This window comes from Mobula birostris, chromosome 16 (assembly GCF_030028105.1).
Source record: "Mobula birostris isolate sMobBir1 chromosome 16, sMobBir1.hap1, whole genome shotgun sequence".
In the NCBI taxonomy this organism is placed as follows: Eukaryota; Metazoa; Chordata; class Chondrichthyes; order Myliobatiformes; family Myliobatidae; genus Mobula; species Mobula birostris.
Genome location: NC_092385.1, coordinates 20,941,281 through 20,962,377, shown reverse-complemented (window position 1 = coordinate 20,962,377; position 21,097 = coordinate 20,941,281). Strand labels below are relative to the sequence as shown.

Here is a 21,097-nt window from a genome sequence, read left to right as displayed (position 1 = left end):
TTGAAAATGTGCACCACCAAGCTCAACATTAGTTTCGATGCCAAAATTAGAAGACTCATTAATGGACCTCTTGTTCATTAACGAGGAACTCTAAACCTCCCGATCTATCACATCATACCCCTTGCACCTTATTTTGTACCTGCACTGCATTTTCTCTGTAAATAGGGCTCTATTCTGTATTCTGTTAGCGATTTCCCCTTGTTTTCCCTCAATAATCTTTGAAATTTTATGTGCAAATGGCTTTCAAAATTAAGTTTTTCATTGTATTTTGGTACACATAATATTATTCCATTTCCAACGAACCTTTAATTTTGGTGCAGAACCATGTCATCTGTCTTTTGAAAATCCTGACTTTCAACATCAGATTTTCACTTATATATCCTAGTTTAGAATCATAGATGCAGCACAGAACTACATATTTCAGCCTATGGAGTCCACAACAACCATCAAACATTTATGATTAACGTTAAATCTCCCTTAACACATTTTATTTTCCCTGCTAACCTCCAAATTCCACCATTCACAAACACACTAAGGGCAACTTGCAGTGACCAGTCAGCCTGCCAATCTTGCCATTCTGGGTGCTTTCAGATGTGGAAGGAAAGCTGAGATGGTGGAGGAAGCCCATGTGGTCAAAGGTTGAATGTACAAATTCTGAAGGCATGAACCTGGGTTGTTAGATCTTTATGGCAGCAGCTCTACAGTTCTATATCCTAAAATATCTTTGATTTATTAAACATTCCCTTTTATAAAACCATTTGTCTCTGTTGTCTTTATCAAGGGCATGTCAGAAAAACAAAGTAATAATTATTGTGTATTTAATATTTCAGTAATATTTGAATTATCTTGTACATATATATATTGATTAAGCATACATCATTAAAATAATTCAGTACAGGTTATATGTAAAAAAAATGTGAATTGCATGCATCATCACGCTACCACGTGATGTGATTGTGCCTCACATAAAGTAAACATGAAATTAGGCTCATATTTCTGACTCCCGTGTCTTCCTTTGAATTAATTTAATGTTTTGAAGCTACAAAGCGTAGCAATAATTACACACTGAAAAATTTGTGTCAAGCTAACTGATATGTAGGTTATGTTTATGTTGCTGCCTTCCAATTCATGTAGACAATTGCAAAATCCGGGGGATTTTGGAAGATCAGTGGGAAAATGTTCATAATCTCTGCAGTCACTTCTTTTAGGATCTTAGTACTTTCTCTTTTATGGTAATTTCTTCAATTCTGATTATTTCTGGTATGTTTAATATGCTTTTTTACACACATTGAAGGCAGATACAAAGGATTTGATTTATGTCTTAGCCATTTTCTTACTTTCCCTTATAATTTCCTCTGTGTTTGCCTGAAGAAAACCATATTAATTTCAGCTAGTTACACATTTTTATAAGTTTAAAGAAACCTTTTATGCTTCTTGCTGGTGACCCTCACATTCTGACTTTTATCTATTTATCAGTGATCCTTTGAGATTCTTTAAGGTTTCTTAACAAGTGAGTTTCTAATCTAATACTTTTTTACTTAACGAAAGTTAACAGTTTCCCTTGCAATTTAATTTCTGGTTGAAATGCACATTTAAAGATTGTGGATTTTTTTTTCAAATGCTTGCTGTTACTTATCTGAAAAATCCTATAAACCTTTCTGTGTGAGACAGACAGTGAGGTCCTAAATAAATACTTTTCACCGGTAGTTAAAAAATAAACCAACTTTGTAACTGGAGATTTCAGTGAAAGGATGCATTGGTAGGCTTAAGTGTCTGTAAATCCCCAGGACTGATGTGATTTATCCCAGACTGCTGTGGGTGGCAGGGTAAAAGATTGCTGGGGTTCTAAAAGGTAAAAACCATATTGATGAGGACAGGGCATTAGATGTGATTTACATGGACTTTATTAAAGTCTTTGACAAGGTCTCACATGGGATTCTGGTTCACAAGTTTAGGGTCATGAAATCCAGAGCAAGTTGGCAAACTGGCTCCAAAATTGGCTTGGCAATAGGAGATAGTGGGTGATGGTGGAGGGTTGTTTTTGTAGTTGGATACCTGTGATTAGTGGTGAGGCAATCCGAGCAACATCCTGATGAAGCTCTTCTGCACTGTCCCCAAAGGCTCCACACCCTTCCTGTACTGGGGCAACTAGAACCACACAATTCTGCAAATGTGACCGAGCCAAAGTTCTAAGCTGGGTGCCAACCGCCATAAAACAAGACGGAGAAGAAGAAGAAGTTCTATGCAGCTGACTCTTGTACTCAATGCCCCGACAGATGAAGGATGCCATACACCTTCTTTACCCCACTCTCTACATTTGCCATTTTCAAGGAGGTTTGAACTTGGATCCCCTGGATCACTCTTACATCAATGGTGTCAAGGGTCCTGCCTTTGACTGTACACCTTCCAAAATGCAGCACCTCATACTTGCCTGAATTAGGCTCCATCTGCTCTTACTTCCTCATGTCTGTAACTGATCTAAATTCCGCTGTATCCTTTAATGTAGACAATTGTTGGTGATGCATTTTATGAGCAGTAAAGATGCTAAGACATGCACCACTTGTGGTAAGGTCTGAGGAACAGAGGGGCATTTGAGTGGAAGTCCAATTGAAAGTGGCGGTGCAGGTGGATAATATAGTTAAGATGTGCCATAACTTGGTTTTCATTAGTCAATGTAGTCAAGAAATAACAAGATTATGTGCCAACTTTATAAAACTTTGGTCAGGCCGTGGCTGGAGCATGATGTGCATTTCTTGTCACTAAGGTACAAGAAGGATGTGACGCATTGGAGCAGGCGTAGAAGTAGTTCACAAGGATATTACCTCAATGGAACAGTTCAGTTATGAGGCGAGACTGGAGAAGCTATGTCTTTTCACCTGGGAGTAGAGGAAGTTAAGAGGGAACATGAATGAGGTATATAAAATTGAAGGGTATTGAAAGCATAGACTGCAGGAAGTTTTCCCTATATCAGTGGTAGCCAAAACTAGAGGACATGAGTTTAGGGTATTGGGGAAAAGATTCAGGTGGGATTTGATGGAGTAACCAACAGTGTAGTAACTACTTGGAATATACTGCCTGAGAGAATGGTGAAGTTGGGACTCTAACAGCATTTAAGAAATGTCAGGGTGAACTCTTGAATTGCTTAGGCATAGAAAACTATGACCATGTGCTCGGTTATGGGGTTAATACAGAAACATGTCTGCTAGATGATGTGGACAAATTTGGCCAATTGCCCTGTTTCCATGATGTATATTTCAATGATTCTGTGATTCTAATTTTCTAAACTTGCTTAGCTATCATGTGGCTTTGTGGCTTTGTAAATGACTTTATTTTAACATGAGCCTCTAGCTTGCAATTCAGCTCCACAAGCAGGAGAGAAGAATTGGCTATTTGGCCATTCAAGTCTGCTCCACCATTTCATCATGGCTGATCTGTTTCCCTCTCAACCCCATTCCACTACCTTTTCATCCGCAACTTTGACAGCCTGACCAATCAAGAACGTATTAACCTTCACCTTAAATACACCTAATGACCTGGCCTCCACAGCCACCTGTGAGATTGAATTCCACCATCTGGCTGAAGGAATACTTCCTGATCTTTCTAAATGATGTCCCGCTATTCTGGGACTGTGCACTCTGGTCATAGACTCCCCCACCATAGGAAATATCCTCTCCACATCCACTCTATCTAGGCCTTTCAACGTTTGATAGATTTTGATGAAATCCTCCCTCATTCTTCTAAGTTCCAGTGCATAAAGGTCCGGAGCTATCAATCATTCCTCATACGATAAGCCTTTCATTCCTGGAATCATTCTTGTGAACCTCCTCTGAACCCACTCGCATGTCAGCACATCCTTTCATAGATAAGGGGCCCAAAACTGCTCACAATACTCCAAGGTCGGGTTTCATCATGCCTCTTATATCCTTGCTTTTATATTCTAGCCCTCTTAAAATGAATATTAGCATTGCATTTGGCTTTCTCACCACCGACTCAACCTGCAAATGAACTTTTAGGGAATCCTGCATGAGGACTCCAAATCCCTTTGCACCTCGGAATTTTGAATTTTCTCCATGCTTAGAAAATGATCTTCTCCTTTATTCCTTCTACCAAATTGCATGACCATACACTTCCCTACACTGTATTCCATTTGTCACTTCGTTTCCCATTCTCCCAATCTGTCTAAGTCCCTCTGCTGCCTCAACACTACCTGTCCCTCCACGTAATTTTGTATCGTCTGCAAACTTGGCCACAAAATCATGAATTCCATCATCCAAGTTATTGCCATACAATGTAAAAAGAAACTGACCGAACACTGACCTCTGCTAAACACCTCTAGTCACCGGCAGCCAGTCAGAAAAGGCTCCCTTTATTCCGACCCCCAGCCCCTCCTGCCAGTCAGCCAATGTTCTATGCATGCTAGTATCTTTCTTGTAATACCATGGGCTCTTATCTTGTTAAGCAGCCTCATGTGTGGGGGTGGCACCTTGTAAACGGCCTTCTGAAAATCCAAGTGCACAATATCCACTGACTCTCCTTTGTCTATCCTGCTTGTTATTTCCTCAAAGAATTCTAACAGATTTGTCAGCGAAGATTTCCCCTAAAAGAAACCATGCTAACTGCGGCTTTTTTTTTTATCATGGGCCTCCAAATACCCCAAAACCGCATCCTTATCAATTGACTCCAACATCTTCCCAGCCACTGAGGTCAGATTAATTAGCCTTTGATTTCCTTTCTTTTGTCTCTCTCCCTTCTTGAAGAGTGGGGCAGCATTTGTAATTTTCCAGTCCTCCAGAATCATTCCAGAGTCTAGTGATTCTTGAAAGATCATTACTAATGCTTCCACAATCTCTTCTGCTACCTCTTTCAGAACCCTGGGGTATAGTCCATCTGGCCCAGGTGATTTATCTACCTTCAGACCTTTCAGTTTCCCAGGCACCTTCTCCCTAGTAATGGCAACTGCACTCACTTCTGCCCCTTGACACTCTCGAACAACTGGCATACTACTAGTGTCAGCCATTTTGAAGACTGTGGAAAATTCTTGCTCAATTTGTCCGCCATTTCCTTGTCCTCCATTACTACCTCTTCAGTGTCACTTTCCAGTGGTCCAATTTCTACTCTTGCCTCTCTTTTACTCTTTATAGATCTGGAAAATCTTTTATATTATTGTCTAGCTTACCTTCATATTCCATTCCCCCCCCCATGGCTTTTTTAGTTGCCTTCTGTTGATTTTTAAAAGTTCCCCAATCCTCTAACTTCCCTCTAATTTTCCTCTATTATATGCCCTCTCTTTTGCTTTTATGTTGGCTTTGACTTCCCTTGTCAGACACAATTGCATTGTCAGTGATAGAATTCACAAGTGACATGAGTAATTTACTAGTGTCACTTGTGAATTCAATCATTGTGAGTACTTTTCCATGGAGAATCACTAACTGTAGTAATCCAAATTAATTCTGTCTCATTTGAAAAGATTGGATCTGAAATTGCCATTGCTTCCATTATTTATTGCTTCAGGAAATTGTCCTGACTGCTCCTTAATGAACTTCTCCTCAAACAACTTTTCAAATTTTGATTTGATGGGTCTTTGTGAAGATTTAAAGTCACCTATAATTATTTTATTACTTTATGTTCAAGCTTCTCTTGTTTGTAGCTAATGGCCTTTCAAACAATATCAGCTCCATAGCAGGAAGGAATTCTACTCTAAACTTGGAAAGAAGCTCTGATTTCCAGAGTGAGGCATTCATTCTCCCAGGCAATTGTTCAGCTGCAGGGTGGGAAAACAGATAAAGCCCTGGCAAGCTTGATTTGTAAGGAAGAGCAGAGGTGACTAAATCCAATTTTGTCATGAAGTCACAGATTATGCAGCATTTCAGCCCACTGAATCAGTGCTAACTATTAAGCATCCAGCTACACTGATCCCTTGTTTAAATTCTGTCCCCAGACGAAAATGAAAGACCAGCATGAGTGTGAGTAGAGTGTAAGTCCTTGAAAATGTAAGAACTGAAAAATGTGCTAACCACTAAGCTATTGTGCCGTCTTGGCATCTTCCCAGTTCCTTTCCAGTCCTGAAGAAAGGTCTCAGCCTGAAAAGTCGACTGCTTATTCATTTCCATAGATTTTCTCTGATTTGCTGAGAGTCATTTGGGCAACGTTCCGATTTGGCACTCCCTCTGTCCCTCTCACTATACCCTTTGCCTATCCTTTGGGCTTCTCCCCCCTCCCCCTTTCTTTCTCCCTAGGCCTCCTGTCCCATGATCCTCTCTCTTCTCCAGCCTCGTATCCCTTTTGCCAATCAACTTTCCAGCTCTTAGCTCGATCCCTCCCCCTCCTGTCTTCTCCTATCTTTTCGGATCTCCCCCTCCCCCTCCCACTTCCAAATCTCTTACTATCTCTTCTTTCAGTTAGTCCCGACGAAGGGTCTCGGCCTAAAACGTCGACTGTACCTCTTCCTATAGATGCTGTCTGGCCTGCTGCGTTCACCAGCAATTTTTGTGTGTGTTGCTTGAATTTCCAGCATCTGCAGATTTCCTCGTGTTTGCGTAGAAAGGTCTTGTCTTCCTTGGTTTTAAACATACTGGTTATAGAGTGCAAAGGCAAGTTGAATTCAATACTTCTAACACACTGCCTGTTGATTACTGGGCACTGTACTTTTGGAAGGGCTTGCAGAGGATTTGGAAAATCTGTTGGTGTGGAGCCAAGGGGCAAAAATGCTTCAATGATGTGGAAGGACTTGAGGAGCGAGGTGATTCTCTTTAAAATGAAATCTGAGGGATGATATATAAGGTTGACTTAGTGAAGAATAGGTAAGGAGAAAAAAATCCGTGGTATTAAAAATGTTGATAGCTGGCAAAGTGGCTGAAGAACCAAATGCATTTATTTCACAATCAGGTTTAATATCACTGACATATGTCATGGTGTTGGTGCGTGGCCAAGTGGTTAAGGCGTTCGTCTAGTGATTTGAAGGTTGCTAGTTCGAACCTTGGCCGAGGGAACGTGTTGTGTCCTTGAGCAAGGCCCTTAGCCACACATTGCTCTGCGACGACACCGGTGCCAAGCTGTATGGGTCCTAATGCCCTTCCCTTGGACAACATCGGTGTCGTGGAGCGGGGAGACTTGCAGCATGGGCAACTGCTAGTCTTCCATACAACCTTGCCCAGGCCTGCGCAAGGCGCAAATCCATGGTCTCATGAGACTCACGGATGCCTATATGTCATGAAAATTGTTGTTTTGCGGCAGCAGTCAAGTGCAATATATAGAAAGTATATAAACTACTATACATATTTAATTAAATAAGTAGTGCAAAAATAGTGAATCATGTTCATGGGTGGGTTCATTGTCTGTTCAGATGTTTGATTGTGGAAGGGAAGAAGCTGTTACAACACGTTGAGTGTGCATCTTCAGGCTCCTGTACTTTCTCTCTGATGGTAGTAACAAGAAGAGAGCACGTCCTGGGTGATCGGGGTCTTTAGTGTCTTTTTGAGGCATTGCCTTTGAAGGATGCCCTTGTTGTTTTGTGGCTAGTGCCCATGATGGAGTTGGGAGCCCTCTGCAGCCTTTCCTGATCCTGTACAGTAATCTGTAGAAAATTGTTGACATACTAAATCTCAAATCCTAATGAAGTATAGCCACTGATGTGCCTTCTTTGTAATTGTATCTATGTACTGGGCCCAGCCCAACATATTTATATAGTGCTTTTTCCTCCTGAATATTTTACCTGAAAGGTGGTGGTAGTAAATTCAATCATAACTTTAACAAAACAAAGTGTAAAAATACCAGATGTTAAAGCATTTACAACATATTGGGAAAGAGGCGATCAGGATTAAATGAATTATGCTTTCCAAAAGTACTTGGGAGATGAACAATGTGCCAAATGATCATGCTATGTGTGTTTTACTTAATTCTTTGTGGAAAATATTGTATTTTAAAGTATGTCATTGAAGTGAGTATAATTTATTTGTTACAGGCTACTCTGGGACTCAGCTGCAAGTCCGAAGTAATCCTAATTCCAGTTCTGATCACCTTCAGAATCTGAGCTCTGTACCATGTATTCAGCAAACGGGAAGAAAGTTAACCAACAGCTCATCATCAATTGGGAAAGTCACAGCCCAAAAGCCTCAAGGCAAGTCTCAGTGGGAAAAAGAGCGTTTTAATTTTAGTATTAGCTTACTTATTACAACAAAATGAAGATTTAAAAAAAAGACATCTGTTAATCAGCTCTCAGAAATTATGCAAATAATTAGAAAACATTTGGTGGATAGAATTGCAGACAATATCTGTTCCAAAATAAGATAAAATGACGAAGCTTATTTCATATTAGAAACAAAATTTTAAAAGATGTAATATAGAATTGCTTAAGGATGAAGGCTGGAAATGTTCATGTTTTGTTGCAGATCAGACTTTTTTGATAGGTTCAATCTTTGCTTGTAAAGTTCTCAATCCTAAGTAATTAAGTGAACTTGTAGTTTAATGCATAGGAACTGAGGACCCAGTAGAACAACGAGGAAGGCCTTAGCGTCTTTATTAGTACATTGTAATCTTGATACTTACTTCTCAGCAACATTGCTGCAGTTTAATAAAACGTGATAGAGAACTATCTCTTTTTTAAGATTAGTTTGTGAGGACACTCAGTCCTCGTTTATTGTCATTTAGAAATGCATGCATGCATTAAGAAATGATACAATGTTCCTCCGGAGTGATATCACAAAAAAAAACAGGACAAACCAAAGACTAACACTGACAAGACCACATAATTGTAACATATAGTTACAACAGTGCAAAGCAATACCATAATTTGATAAAGAGCAGACCATGGGCACGGTTAAAAAAAGTCTCAAAGTTCCGATCGACTCCCGATAGTCCCCGATAGCAGGTGGCAGAAGGGAGAAACTCTCTCTGCCATAAACCTCCAGGCACCGACAACTGTCGATGCATTGGAAGCATCTGACTACAGCCGACCCTGAGTCCGTTCGAAAACTTTGAGCCTTTGGCACCGAGCACCATCTCTGCTGAGCGCTTTGACCCCTTCCCGGCCGCCGAGCAACAAGCAAAGCCGAGGACTCGGGCCTTCTCCTCTGGAGATTCTAGATCACACAGTAGCAGCGGCAGCGAAAAAGGCATTTCAGAAGTTTCTCCAGATGTTCCTCCGTTCTCTCATGTCTGTCTCCATCAAATCGGGATTGTGCATGGCACCCTACTTGACAGATTACAGATATCATTCACCGGAGTGGCCGCGCAAGCTGCATCGCACTGCCATCTTCTCCTCCTCTTGAGTCATTTTAAGTTATTTCTTAAGTCATTTAAGAAATATCTTAATATCTTAAATCATTTCTGATACAGCAAACAGATCTAGTGCATTTCTGTTCAAGGTGCTGTCTCTGTGGGATATCCAACTTATTTGTAACATCTACAAAAAAATCAGAGGTACTAAGGGACTTGGGAATCTTCGTGCAAGATTCCCTATTGGTTAACTTGTAGGTTGAGTCAGTGGTAAGGAAGGCAAATGCATTGTGAGCTTTCATTTCGAGAGGTCTAGAATGTATTGCTGAGACATTATAAGGCATTGGTCAGACCGCACTTGGAGAATTCTGAGCAGTTTTGGGCCCGTTGTCCAAGAAAAAATGTGCTGCATTGGGGAGGGTACAGAGGAAGTTCGCGAGAATGATCCAGGAATGCAAAAGTTAACATATAAATTCATTTGTTGGCTCCTAATTCATTAGATTTAGAAAAATGAGGGGAGATGGGGTGGTCAAATATTGAAAGGCCTAGATAGAGTGGATGTGGAGAGGATGTTTCCTATAGTGGGGGAGTCTAGGACCAGAGGGCACAGATAGAGTGGATGTGGAGAGGATGTTTCCTATAGTGGGGGAGTCTAGGATCAGAGGGCACAGCCTCAGAATTGAGGGTTGTTCATTTAGAACAGAGGTGAGGAGGAGTTTTCTTTATCCAGAATCTGGATCTGTGGAATTCATTGCCACAAATGGCTTGGGAGGCCAAGTCACTGAATATATTTAAAGCAGAGACTGATAGTTTCATGATTAGTCAGGGCGAGATTGAGAGGGATAATAAATCAGACATGATGGAATGTTGGAGCAGACTCGATGGGCTGACTGGCTTAATTCTACTCCTATGTCTTCTGGTCTTAGGTCAGATGGCCTGTCCTGGGCCCAGCAAGTAGATGCAATCACCAGCATCTTTACTCTCCTGGAAGGTTGAGGAGATTCAGCATGTCACCAAACACTGTAATAAACTCCTATGAAGTACTGTTGGAAGTATTTAACTCTTTGGGTTATAGTCTGGCACAGCAATTCAGATACGCAAGAACATAAGAAAAAGTTTCCGAGAGCAGTGAACTCTGCCCAATGTATCCCTCCCCACCATCAGTTTACCTGTGCCAATGACTACCATCAGGTCAAGGTCAGCAGTAAGTGTGATTTCTCTGGTTTTTCACTCTGCTCTGGACCATCTAGACAACAGGAACTCATAAGTTAGGCTGCTGTTCATTGACTACAGCTCAGCATTCAACACAATTATCCTATCCAAACCTGTCATCAAGCTTCAAGGTCCGGGTCTCTGTACCTTCCTTTGCAACTGTATTCTTGACTTCCTTGCCAGCAGATCGCACTCAGTGAACATTGCTAACAACATCTCCTCCTCGCTGACCACCAAGCTGTGTGCTTGATCCCTGATCTCCTGCCCCACCATATACACATGTCTGTGCAGTTAAGCACAGCTCCAATGCCACCTTCAAATTTGCTGATAGTATGACTGTTCTTAGACAAATCACAAGTAGTCATGAGTCAGATTACCACAGTGAGATAGGTTATCTGGTTGATGCCACAAACAACCTCCTACTCAATGTCAGTAAAATTAAAGAGCTGATTGTTGACTTCAGGAAGGGATAGAAGCATGAGCATGTTCTAGTCTACACTGAGGAATTAGTGGTGGAGAGAGTTAGCAGCTTTAAATTCCTGGATGTCAACATAATGTATGACCTGTCCTGGGTAAGTCACCCCATCCCCTCTATCTACCAGCCTTTCAGGTTGGTACATTGTGTTTCCTTAAGCTCACAACTTCTTTCAGCCATGACTCATAGAAGCCCACAACATCGTACCTGTAATCTCTAACTGCGCCTCAGGATCATCTACCTTATTCTGTATACTGCGTGCATTCAAATATAACATTTTTAGTCCTGTACTTGTCATCCTTTTTGATTTTGGCCCCCTGTTATAGTTTAACTCATCATGCAATTTTGCCCTGTCATTTGCTCTGTCCTTCCTTCCAGTCTGCATCTACTTATATACCAACTGCCCCATCCTCAGCCCTATCATTCTGGTTCCCATTCCCCTGTCAAATTAGTTTAAACCCTCCCCAACAGCTCTGGCAAACTATCCTAAGGGTACTTGTCCCCCTTGGGTACAGGTATAATCTGTCCTTTTTTACAGGTCATACCTTCCCCAGAAGAGACCCCAAATATCCAGAAATCTGAAATATTGCCCCTGCACCAGTTCTTCAGCCGCACGTTCATCTGCCAAGTCGTCCTATTCTTATCCTCACTGGAGTGTGGCACAGCAGGAATCCAGAGATTACTATCCCGGAGATACTGCTTTCAGTTTTCTACCTAACTCTCTATATTCTCTTCTTCACGACCTCCTCCCATTTCTTACCTATGTCGTTGGTTCCAATAAGTACTACAGTTTCCAACTGTTCACCTTCCCCGTTTAGAATGCCGTGGATCCAGTCCGAGACATCCCTGACCCTGGCACCTGGGAGGGAACATACCATCCAGATGTCTCTTTCACATCCACAGATTCTGCTTTCCGGTCCTCTAATTATGGAATTCCCTATCACTACTCTCCTCTCCCCATTTCCCTTTTGAGCCACAGGGCCAGACTCAGTACCAGAGATCTGGTTGCTGTGTCTTCCTACTGGTAGGTTTTCCTACCGCCCCCCCCCCCCCCACAACTATATACTTATTATTGAGGGGAATAGCCATAGGTGTAGTCTGCACTGGTTGCCTATTCCCTTTCCCTCTCCTGACAGTCACTCAAATACCTGCCTCTGGCAATTTAGGGGTGACTACCTCCTGTGGTTCCTATCTATCACCTCCTCATTTTCTGATATGAGTCGAAGTCATTGAGATGCGGCTTCAGTTCCTTAACACAGTCTCTAAGAAGTTGCAGCTTGATGCACTTCGTGCAGATGTAATTATCAGGGAGATAACTACTGGAGTTCTCCCAGTATTCTCACATCATGCATGAAGAACATACCACATTCTCAATATACCTAGTTATGAACTAACAGAAAAAAAAACTCAAAAATTACTTAGAACCTCTGCCTATGCTTGCCGAAGCCTGCTTTTACCTAAGACTGTTGAGCCAAAGCTGGGCTATCCTAACACTGCCCCACTCACACAGTGGCCACTCCAGCAAAGGCTCTGCTTATACCTCCTTTCTTTTTGTTCACCCTGCATTGATTGCAGTCTGCCAAACAAAGAGCCCAAAAGCACCCAGCTCTTTTTAAATCTTGTGCTGCATCAACAACAAATGACCTGTTGCATGGATGCAGCCCACTGAGAAAGAGCCAAGAAGCTCCCAAGCTGTTTTTAAACCACACGCTACATCAGTAAAGAACAACTCCTCATGCTGACTGCTGCCCACTGATACATTAACGCCCAGGAATTTAAAGTTGTTGGCTCTTTCCATTGCATATCCACCAATATAAATTGGTGCATGCTCACCCTCCTTCCCTTTCCTGAAGTCAACAATCAGCCCTTTAGTTTTACTGATGTTGAATGACGAGTGGTTGTTATGGCAACACTCAATTAGGTGTCATATCTTCTACATGTACGCTGACTCACTGCCACCTGTGATTAGTCTGACAAAATGTTCTGCTATCAGCAAATTTGAAGATGGCATTGGAGCTGTACTTAGCTCCCAGGATAGGGAGTAGAAGAGGGGGCGAAGCACACATCGTTGAGGTGTTGAAGGTCAACAAGGAGGAGTTGTTGTTACCAATCCTCACTGACTGATGTCTGCTGAACAGAACGTTGAGTATCCAGTTGCAGAGGGAGGTACAGAAATCCTGAAGCATGATGATGATTTTGGGCGGGATGATTGTATCGAATACTGAGCTGTAGCATGATGATTCTGCTCTTGTTCTCAGGATGGTCCAGAGCAAAGTGCCAGAGGCATTACACCTGCTGTTGATCTATTGTGATAAGCAAATTGAAGAGGATACAGGTAGTTCTTACGGCAGGAATTGATTTCCTCATAACCGCTTTTCACTTCCTTATTGTTTATGTAAGCACTTGCAGATGGTAGTCATTGAGGCAGGTCACTCCCATCTTCCTGGGCACTGGTACAATAGTTGCCTTTTTGAATCAAGAGGGAACCTCAGATCCCAGAAGCGAGAAGTTGATTACGTCCACAAATACTCCATCCAGTTGGTCCGCACGGCTCTTTAGAGCTTGGCCAGGTACACAATCTGAACTAGACACCTATCATAGGTTCACTATCTTAAAGGATTGCCAGATATCAACTTTAGCGACTGAGTTAAAATAAGTCTCCTTCTAAACTCCAGAGAAGTTTAATAGCTTATTTTGTAATACTGGTTTCACAGAAAACAAAGGTTTGTATTGTAGGGAAACCATTATACAAATCTAAGTTAGATATTTTGAAAAAAATTTTACATTTTGTGGATTCAGTTTTGGACCAGATCATATTAAGCAGAAATACTATGGTACTATGCAATTCTCCGGTGGTCTTCTCCTACAAAATTATTAAATTGCGTATGATACTTGGAATATATTTAAGGAATTGAGACTGTTTTGCCTATTTTATCTATTGATGGTGTTTTTATAAGCATGATTGGCAGAGAAGCTTGAAAAATCTTGATGTATCAAGTATAACCATGTCATTCACAAACTCCTATTTATCTTTAGGTACCAAGTAGTTATTATCCACGGGTTTTACCTTGTATTTTTTCAAACATAGTCTTATTTTCTCTCTTCACCCTCCCTCAAGTCTGTATGTCAGTTTGTTGATACATTACTTTATGAGATGTGGGTGTCACTAGCGGATGAACATTAATAACCCATCCCTAACTATTTTTGAGCAGACAGTGGTGAACTACTTCCTTCAACTGCTGAGGTCTTTGATGTTAACCTTGAATATTTAATTGATGTTTTTGATTGAAAGGAGAAAATTTTGAGTTGAAGTTTATCATTTGTGTGGTGGGGTCACCAAACAATAAACAATACATTCTCTTTCAATAATGCCACCTGATAATGCTTGTAGTACATTCAAAATACTGCAGGTTCATAAAGAGTGTAGTACCCTCTAAAAGTGCTGTGCTTTATAATTGTTGCATAGCCCCGTTTTATCACTTCAGATCAGTCATGCTTGCTACGATTTACTGTTTGTGCAAAACTATTGATACTGACTAATTTACAGAATACATGAGCAACCTGAAATAACAAAATAATTTGAGCATGTTTTGCATTGCATTTTTTTTCAAATTTAAGATTGACTGGCACTTTACAACATGTATTTGTTTTACCTTTTAAAATTGGTATTTTTATGAGAAAATGCTTCAGAAGCAGAAAGAGGAAGGAAGCTGTGGAGAAGCTCAACATGCCCACAGAAGACGTGTGTTGAGCAGACATGTAGATTTACAATACAGACAGAATGATAATCTTACAACTGCTAAGTTACTATTTATAAATGCATGTTCAAACACCAAATTTTCTTCCACTGCCATGAGTATAACTATTAAAATGAAATAAGCTTCTTGACTAATTCCCTTTGTTGCCATAGGCACCATTGTGCCATTGCTTACGGTTACAAAACCACATTTTTTTTTATCGTTTTCTGTGCTTCCTGTTCTTGCAACAAGGAAGTACATCCAGCTTTCTGATGTTAGATGTACTACAAAATGTCTCAATTTGAAAGATTAAAATGGAGTACAGTTGAAAGTTGTTTCACCAGCAATGCAGTTAGAAACCCATAGGTTGCTCTTGGAAAATGTTGAACCTTGCAACATAAAGCAGAAACTTACGGTAAGTCAAATGAAGCTTTTTGTAGATCTTCTTTCAACAAGAGGACTCTAGCTGAATAGTAATGGGCAACTTTGATATTACCTTGATTGTATGTATTTTTGTACTAGTACCTCCTAAGCCTATCCACCTGCAAAACTTACGTCAAGAAGAAACCTTCCAGCGAATTCCTCCAGCTCCATCAAGGCCTTTACCTGCTGATCCAAAGCTAAGCAAGAGCCCCCAATCAAATACTGAGAGTAAGGAAACATCATCTCTGCCCTGTGTCTCCTCGCTTATTGAGAAATTTGAAAGTGTCAGGTAAACCATTTTGTTGCCTGTTTGTTTTCTAAGTCTTACTCTTCTGAGTATTAAGAATGCTTTTTGAATATGCCTATAGATAACTTTTTTTCCAATTGCTTTGTTTTTGTGGGTGAGATCTCAAAAGATGGGACTACAGTTCACCACCACCTGTGTTGTTTAAGTTCTCTTGATATGTATGTAAATCAATTTAACTTATTCGTCTAAAGGATTATTTTAAATTTAGTTTAGCAAGGCTTGCGAATGTGTTGCCTTAACCATGGTAGATCTAATCTTATAATTTATTTTTACAATTTTCTGCGGTAATTACAGAAAATGGAATACTTTATACTGATAAACCTCTGCTGTGTAAATGGAAAAAATAGTCTTTAATTACGACAAGCATTCTTACTACTTGAAATTTGAAACACATTTTAGCTAAAATATATTTCAATAATTTTCAAATCTTCTGGAACCACTGTCACAAAAACACATACTATTTTGTAATTCTGAACGGATAGGGTTTGTTCAGGATTAAGATTTTGCTGGGTCTCCGGTAGTATTTTTATTTTCTCGTGTGGGATGCACTTATAATTGTTTTTGTGTTTGCCTTTTATATTGTTCTTTCAGTACATAAATATACCACATACAGTGCATATATGTATTGCTGTGCACTGCATTCTGCTTACAACAATATATTCCATTGGCATAAATGGAGAAAATTCTCAAAATTTAATGTATTAGCAATGTGTACCTACTACTGAGTAGTGCATTTACTGCTTGCAGTCCAGTCCATTATTTCAGAATGAAACAATTTACATGTTCACATTTTAACTACATGCTTGAATCCAGCCTGTTTCATATATGAAATTACTGCCAAGGATTGTATTTCTACTTTTCATTCCATACTCCAAATGAGATCCAGTAATCCCTTAAAAAATATTGTCCAGGTAAATAGATAATAACCCGATTGGCAAAACACTTTTTTGTTCTGTTCACAGCTTACTTTCTGTTGGCCATGAATACTGCTGCATCTGTTGCAAACATAAAAACAGAAATTCTACTAAATTAGATTAAAATACCAGACCAAGAAGTGTTTATAGAGCATGCTGTTTTAAGTATAATATCAGCATTCTGTTTGCATACAGTATATCTTCATTTAGGTTTCTTGTGCCTCACTATTTTGCCTCTGTATTAATTTCAGTCAAGCTGGTTCAAATTATTTGCATTCATGTGAAATGCTAATATGTCACTGTAGGCAACTGAGTCCAGAGATCAGTAAAAAGAACCAGCTGATATTGTCCCTTAAAATGGAACCGACTCAGGACTCCTCTGAATGTGCAGCATCTGACAGTGAATTGGAGCCAGCAAGCACGGCTGACGTTACAGTAGAAAAAATTGATTCCAATGGGACTGATGTCGGCATGAAAGTGGTGGAATGTTCTAATGAGGAAGTGACTGCAATGAAAGAATTGGCCGAAGGTGGTGTTGAAAATGATGATTGTGCCGGCATAAGGACTCAGGAGGCAAGTGCTGTAACTGAGATGGGACAATCCACGTTGGAACAAAATGGAAATGTTAAGATACCAAATCGAGACAGTGGGATTGATAGTCCCTCGTGTAATGGGGACAGTGAAGTTTTTCCCAATGAAGAAGCAATGGAAGAGAAAAAAAATGTCAGTTCTGTAGAGAATGAACATTATATGGAAATAAAACCTGGTGAAGCATCTGAAATGCAACAAAAAATAGATTCCACCCAGGAAGATGATGATAGTGATATGGATGATGGCAGCAGTGAAGAAAATGAGCCAACGGAAGTGCCAAAGAGCGAGCAGTTGGAAACCGCCAAGGTAGGAGATGTTATTTTTGGAAGCTTTATTAAGTGTAGCAGTTCACTTTGCTGAGCATATACTGAGTAGTGTTTGTCTGCAGTTTGGTAGGTAATATTCAAACCCTGACTTGGTCTGCAGTCACATTAATGAGAAGCAATAAGTGGTGTCACATTTACTATAGTTGGGAACTTTACAGTAGAAGAGAAAATAATACTTAAAATTATTGATTAATTTCCAAGGATTGGTGACCTAAAACATCTCAAACTATTAACTTGGACCTAGATTGGGAACAAGCTTATGTAATAAGAAAATGGAACCCCTATATCAGATTTTAAATCTTTATTGAAATAAAAGCCTCTATATCAGTTCTTTTATCAGCTTTAGTTTTAAATGTTCATTTTCTGAATTTAGCACAATACTAGACCACCATATTTTCCCAAAAGCATCTCAATTAAACTTTTTAAAATCTATATTTAAACAATGCATGCTGCCATGTCTTCATAACTGGAGACAACAGCAGAATTGACCCTGACTCAGGAACACCTAATATGATATACTCCATTAAACAGGAACACCTGCAAGGATATTTAATTGTGGTCAGTTATCAGCTACATGATCCCCAAAAGGCAAAAATGAAATTCATTGTGATGCAGCCTTGATTCATGAGTGGTTAGGATTGATTTAAATGTCTAAGGACAATAAATCTTGTGCGTAATTGGAAAGCATTAGGTACTGTGGGTAATCTTGGATCATTTATAAAGGTAACAAGGTCATGCAAATATTAAAATTTAATTTTATTAAATTGTAAGTATGTGGATATTCTGCTGCGTTCATGAGGAAGTTAGGGAGGAAAACACAGTATTAGATACCTGGTCAAGTTTAAACATTATTGGAAATATGGGAGACTATTAAAGGTATTTATGTGGCAAGAAATAATTAGTAACGGCTGAAACAATGGAACTGAAAGTGAATAAATCTTCAGACCCAACTGCTGTCTGTTTGAGAATACTAATATAAAATATGTGCAGATTTCTGATGCATTAATGAGAACCTTTCAAAGCTTACTGGATTTAGAAGTAGAATCTAATATTTTAAATCTTTATTGAAATACAGGCCTAAATAAATAGGGTTAAGTTCAACAATAAGGTGTTCAGAATAAATTTAAATGATAAACTCTTCAGATGTGCAATTGTCCTAGATATGTATTGATGACGTTTCTACAGCCAAAAAATCCTAGAATTTACTTTCACATTAAGTGTCTGCAGGTCTGTCAGTGTTTTGCTAGTGTATGTTGTCAGCTGGTCCTCCTCCAAGATGGTTGCCCTGATCTTTCCCTGAGATATTGGCCTATAGTGACAGAGGCTTATCATTAAAGTATCAGAACACGGACTTTGCTGTGGTCCTGAGTGTGAGATCAATTGAATCACCAAAGAGAACATTTATTTTAAACATGAGTAGCTTTACTTATATCTCCCAAGATCACACCATCAAGTGTCTCAACTTTCAGTCGTGGCCTCATCGAGTTCCATGGGCCTGAACCCATTCTTTGCTTCTGGTGGACTGAAGGATTTGCTGTACATTTTTCATTTTTATTTTATTCAGTTGAGCAAAATCTATTGCGTCTCAACAGTTCTCAGCTTGCTGCTTCATTTCTCAGCATTCACAGGGATGTTTGTCAGACTTAGTCTCTCCTTAAGAGTCACTGGTATGGAGTGTACTGCTGCTGCCTTGTTTCATCTCAGTCTAGATGGCATTTGCCTTCCAGCATCCTGGTTCTGTGAAAAGCAACAACATATTCATCTGAAAGTTGTGCAGCTGGAGTGATGTGTTTGTGTCAGAGTGACCTGCATGGCCCTGTCATGATGTGTTTCCATCTCTTCCATTTTACTTGCAGATACAGTTGCTGTGACATCTTTCTCTTTCTCTGGAGTGATTTGTCAGAGTGACTGTCATGGCCCTGGCATGATGTGCCTCCATCCCTTCTAATCTACTTCTTTCTCTCCCTATGTGGTGAAACCCACATCTCTTCACCTTTGATTCTGTGGGTTCATCACCATAAGATGACATCTCCAACTGGCACTGTGTGGTCTTATTGTACATCAATGCCATGTTGGTTTCAACTGAACTACCTAAGATCTAATGCTGTGCTCAGGGGGACATTATAAGTTGAACTGACACTGGCTGACCTTTCATCATGGTATTGGTGTAGATATTACTTGGGGATATTCTTTCCACAGTTTGGATCTTGCTTGACTCCATGGACTCTGAACCTCATTTTATCTCTCTGGTAACTTGTCTCATCCACTTCACAGTCTCCCGATCTCTTCATCATACACATATAGAAAAATTATTTTCTAATCTACATTTTGCAAAGTTACAGACGTGTAAACTTAGGAACTGGGAGCATGAATAGACCCCTCAGCCTCTCCCCCTCTTGAGGCTGTACTACCATTTATGAAGATCAAGGCAGATTTGACTGATAAAAATCTTCAAGAAATCTGCTTCCATTGGCCTTTAAAGAAGATGGTTCCAAAGATTCATGACCCCCAGAAATGTTTACCTTATCACTGTCCTAAGTTGGTGATCAGTGGCCTCTGGTCCTAAAATAGTGGCCTCTAGTCCTAGGTTTTCCCGCCAAAGGATACATTATCTTCAATTTTCCCTGGCAATAGACAATAACATTCCATTAGTTTTCTAGCCTTTTGCAACATATGCACCAAGCACCTAGGCCTCTTTGCAACTTGAAGCTCTGCAATCTCTGACCATTATATAGCATTTTTTTAACCTTTGTTTTCAAAATGAAATTAGATCTTTGTCTGACTACTTATGCTGTTCATCTCCCTTGGTAACTATCTTATATCCCTTCCTTCTCTGTCTTTGTGTCAGCGGCTAATTTAGCAGCTATTTTTTCAATGCCTTCATATTTAAACATTTTACAAAGCTGATAACCCCATTACCTTTCTTGAATGGCACATCATTCTTGCCATCTTGCCATCTCTGTTTCCTGCTAGCCAGCCAGTATCTAACCACACCAATATGTTACTTCTGCGCCTTATGAAATTCTTAACATTAACTTGATCCCAAACTCAAAATACTATTACAAGAAGCCGTTGCTATTCAATTACAAACTTCTCTTTCTGTGTTCCAAGAATTGTGGATGGCAAGGAAACATCTGTGGCAGTGTGTTCCTCGTTCTGCCTCTTTGTTCTCTGTACTTCACTATAGGTGCTTCCTCCTGATGATCATTCAACATTTCCAGCTTGGTTTTTGATTGCTCTGCAGCTTTCCATGTCTGTGTGTACTTCACTCGAGTTGATTCTGTCTCACATAGCAGTTTCTTTGGACTGGACTTTAAAATTCCACAAGTAATTCAATCACTGAAGAAAAAATCTTTCAAATCTGTAAAACTGCTATTATCTGTTAACAGTCTTAGCTCTATTAAGAGAGTATCAAAGGACTTTGCCTGCAGTTGTAGTTTTTTCAGGGTATAGTGAGTTAGTAAAGTCAACATGTTCCTTTTTAAATGGGTTGCTTTATGCCTGTAATGGATTCTTGAAGAGTTTTATCATAGGACACAATTCTCTTCCTCCTGCGACCAATGAAATACAGTAATATCTTTACTTTTTTCTTTAGTTACCTTCTTGCTTCCACTCTGTCCACCATTAGGAAGTTTCTAACCTGGAAGACCAATTACTTGAGCAGTTTTATATGTTCCATCGTGCACTGTTTCAACTGAAACATGCAGCTTGCTGCTTCCTCATTTATGTCCATGTATTATCTCAATTGCAAAACATCATGGTTGGCCAAATGGAATTCTGTTTTAAGTACTTCGTCTAAATGTCATAATCTTATCAGTCAGCACTTCTGATACCATGGCTCAGTGTGTGTTCAAAATGCTGGAGCAACTCAGCAGGTGGAATAGGATCTAAACAGTTGA

The 21,097-nt window shown here is 39.9% G+C and overlaps 1 protein-coding gene across 3 annotated transcripts in view; it reads left to right on the top strand.

Annotated features, from left to right (window-relative positions):
* fgd (faciogenital dysplasia) overlaps window positions 1–21,097 on the top strand; it is a 267,818-nt gene that overhangs the window by 137,218 nt on the left and 109,503 nt on the right. For 2 of the 3 annotated variants that reach the window (XM_072280391.1, XM_072280393.1), the window contains exons 2-4: window positions 7,961–8,116; window positions 15,160–15,349; window positions 16,533–17,178. In XM_072280391.1, coding sequence (XP_072136492.1) covers window positions 7,961–8,116; window positions 15,160–15,349; window positions 16,533–17,178 — 992 coding nt within the window. The remainder of the gene's footprint in view (window positions 1–7,960; window positions 8,117–15,159; window positions 15,350–16,532; window positions 17,179–21,097) is intronic. The other variant, XM_072280392.1, reaches the window with a different exon arrangement.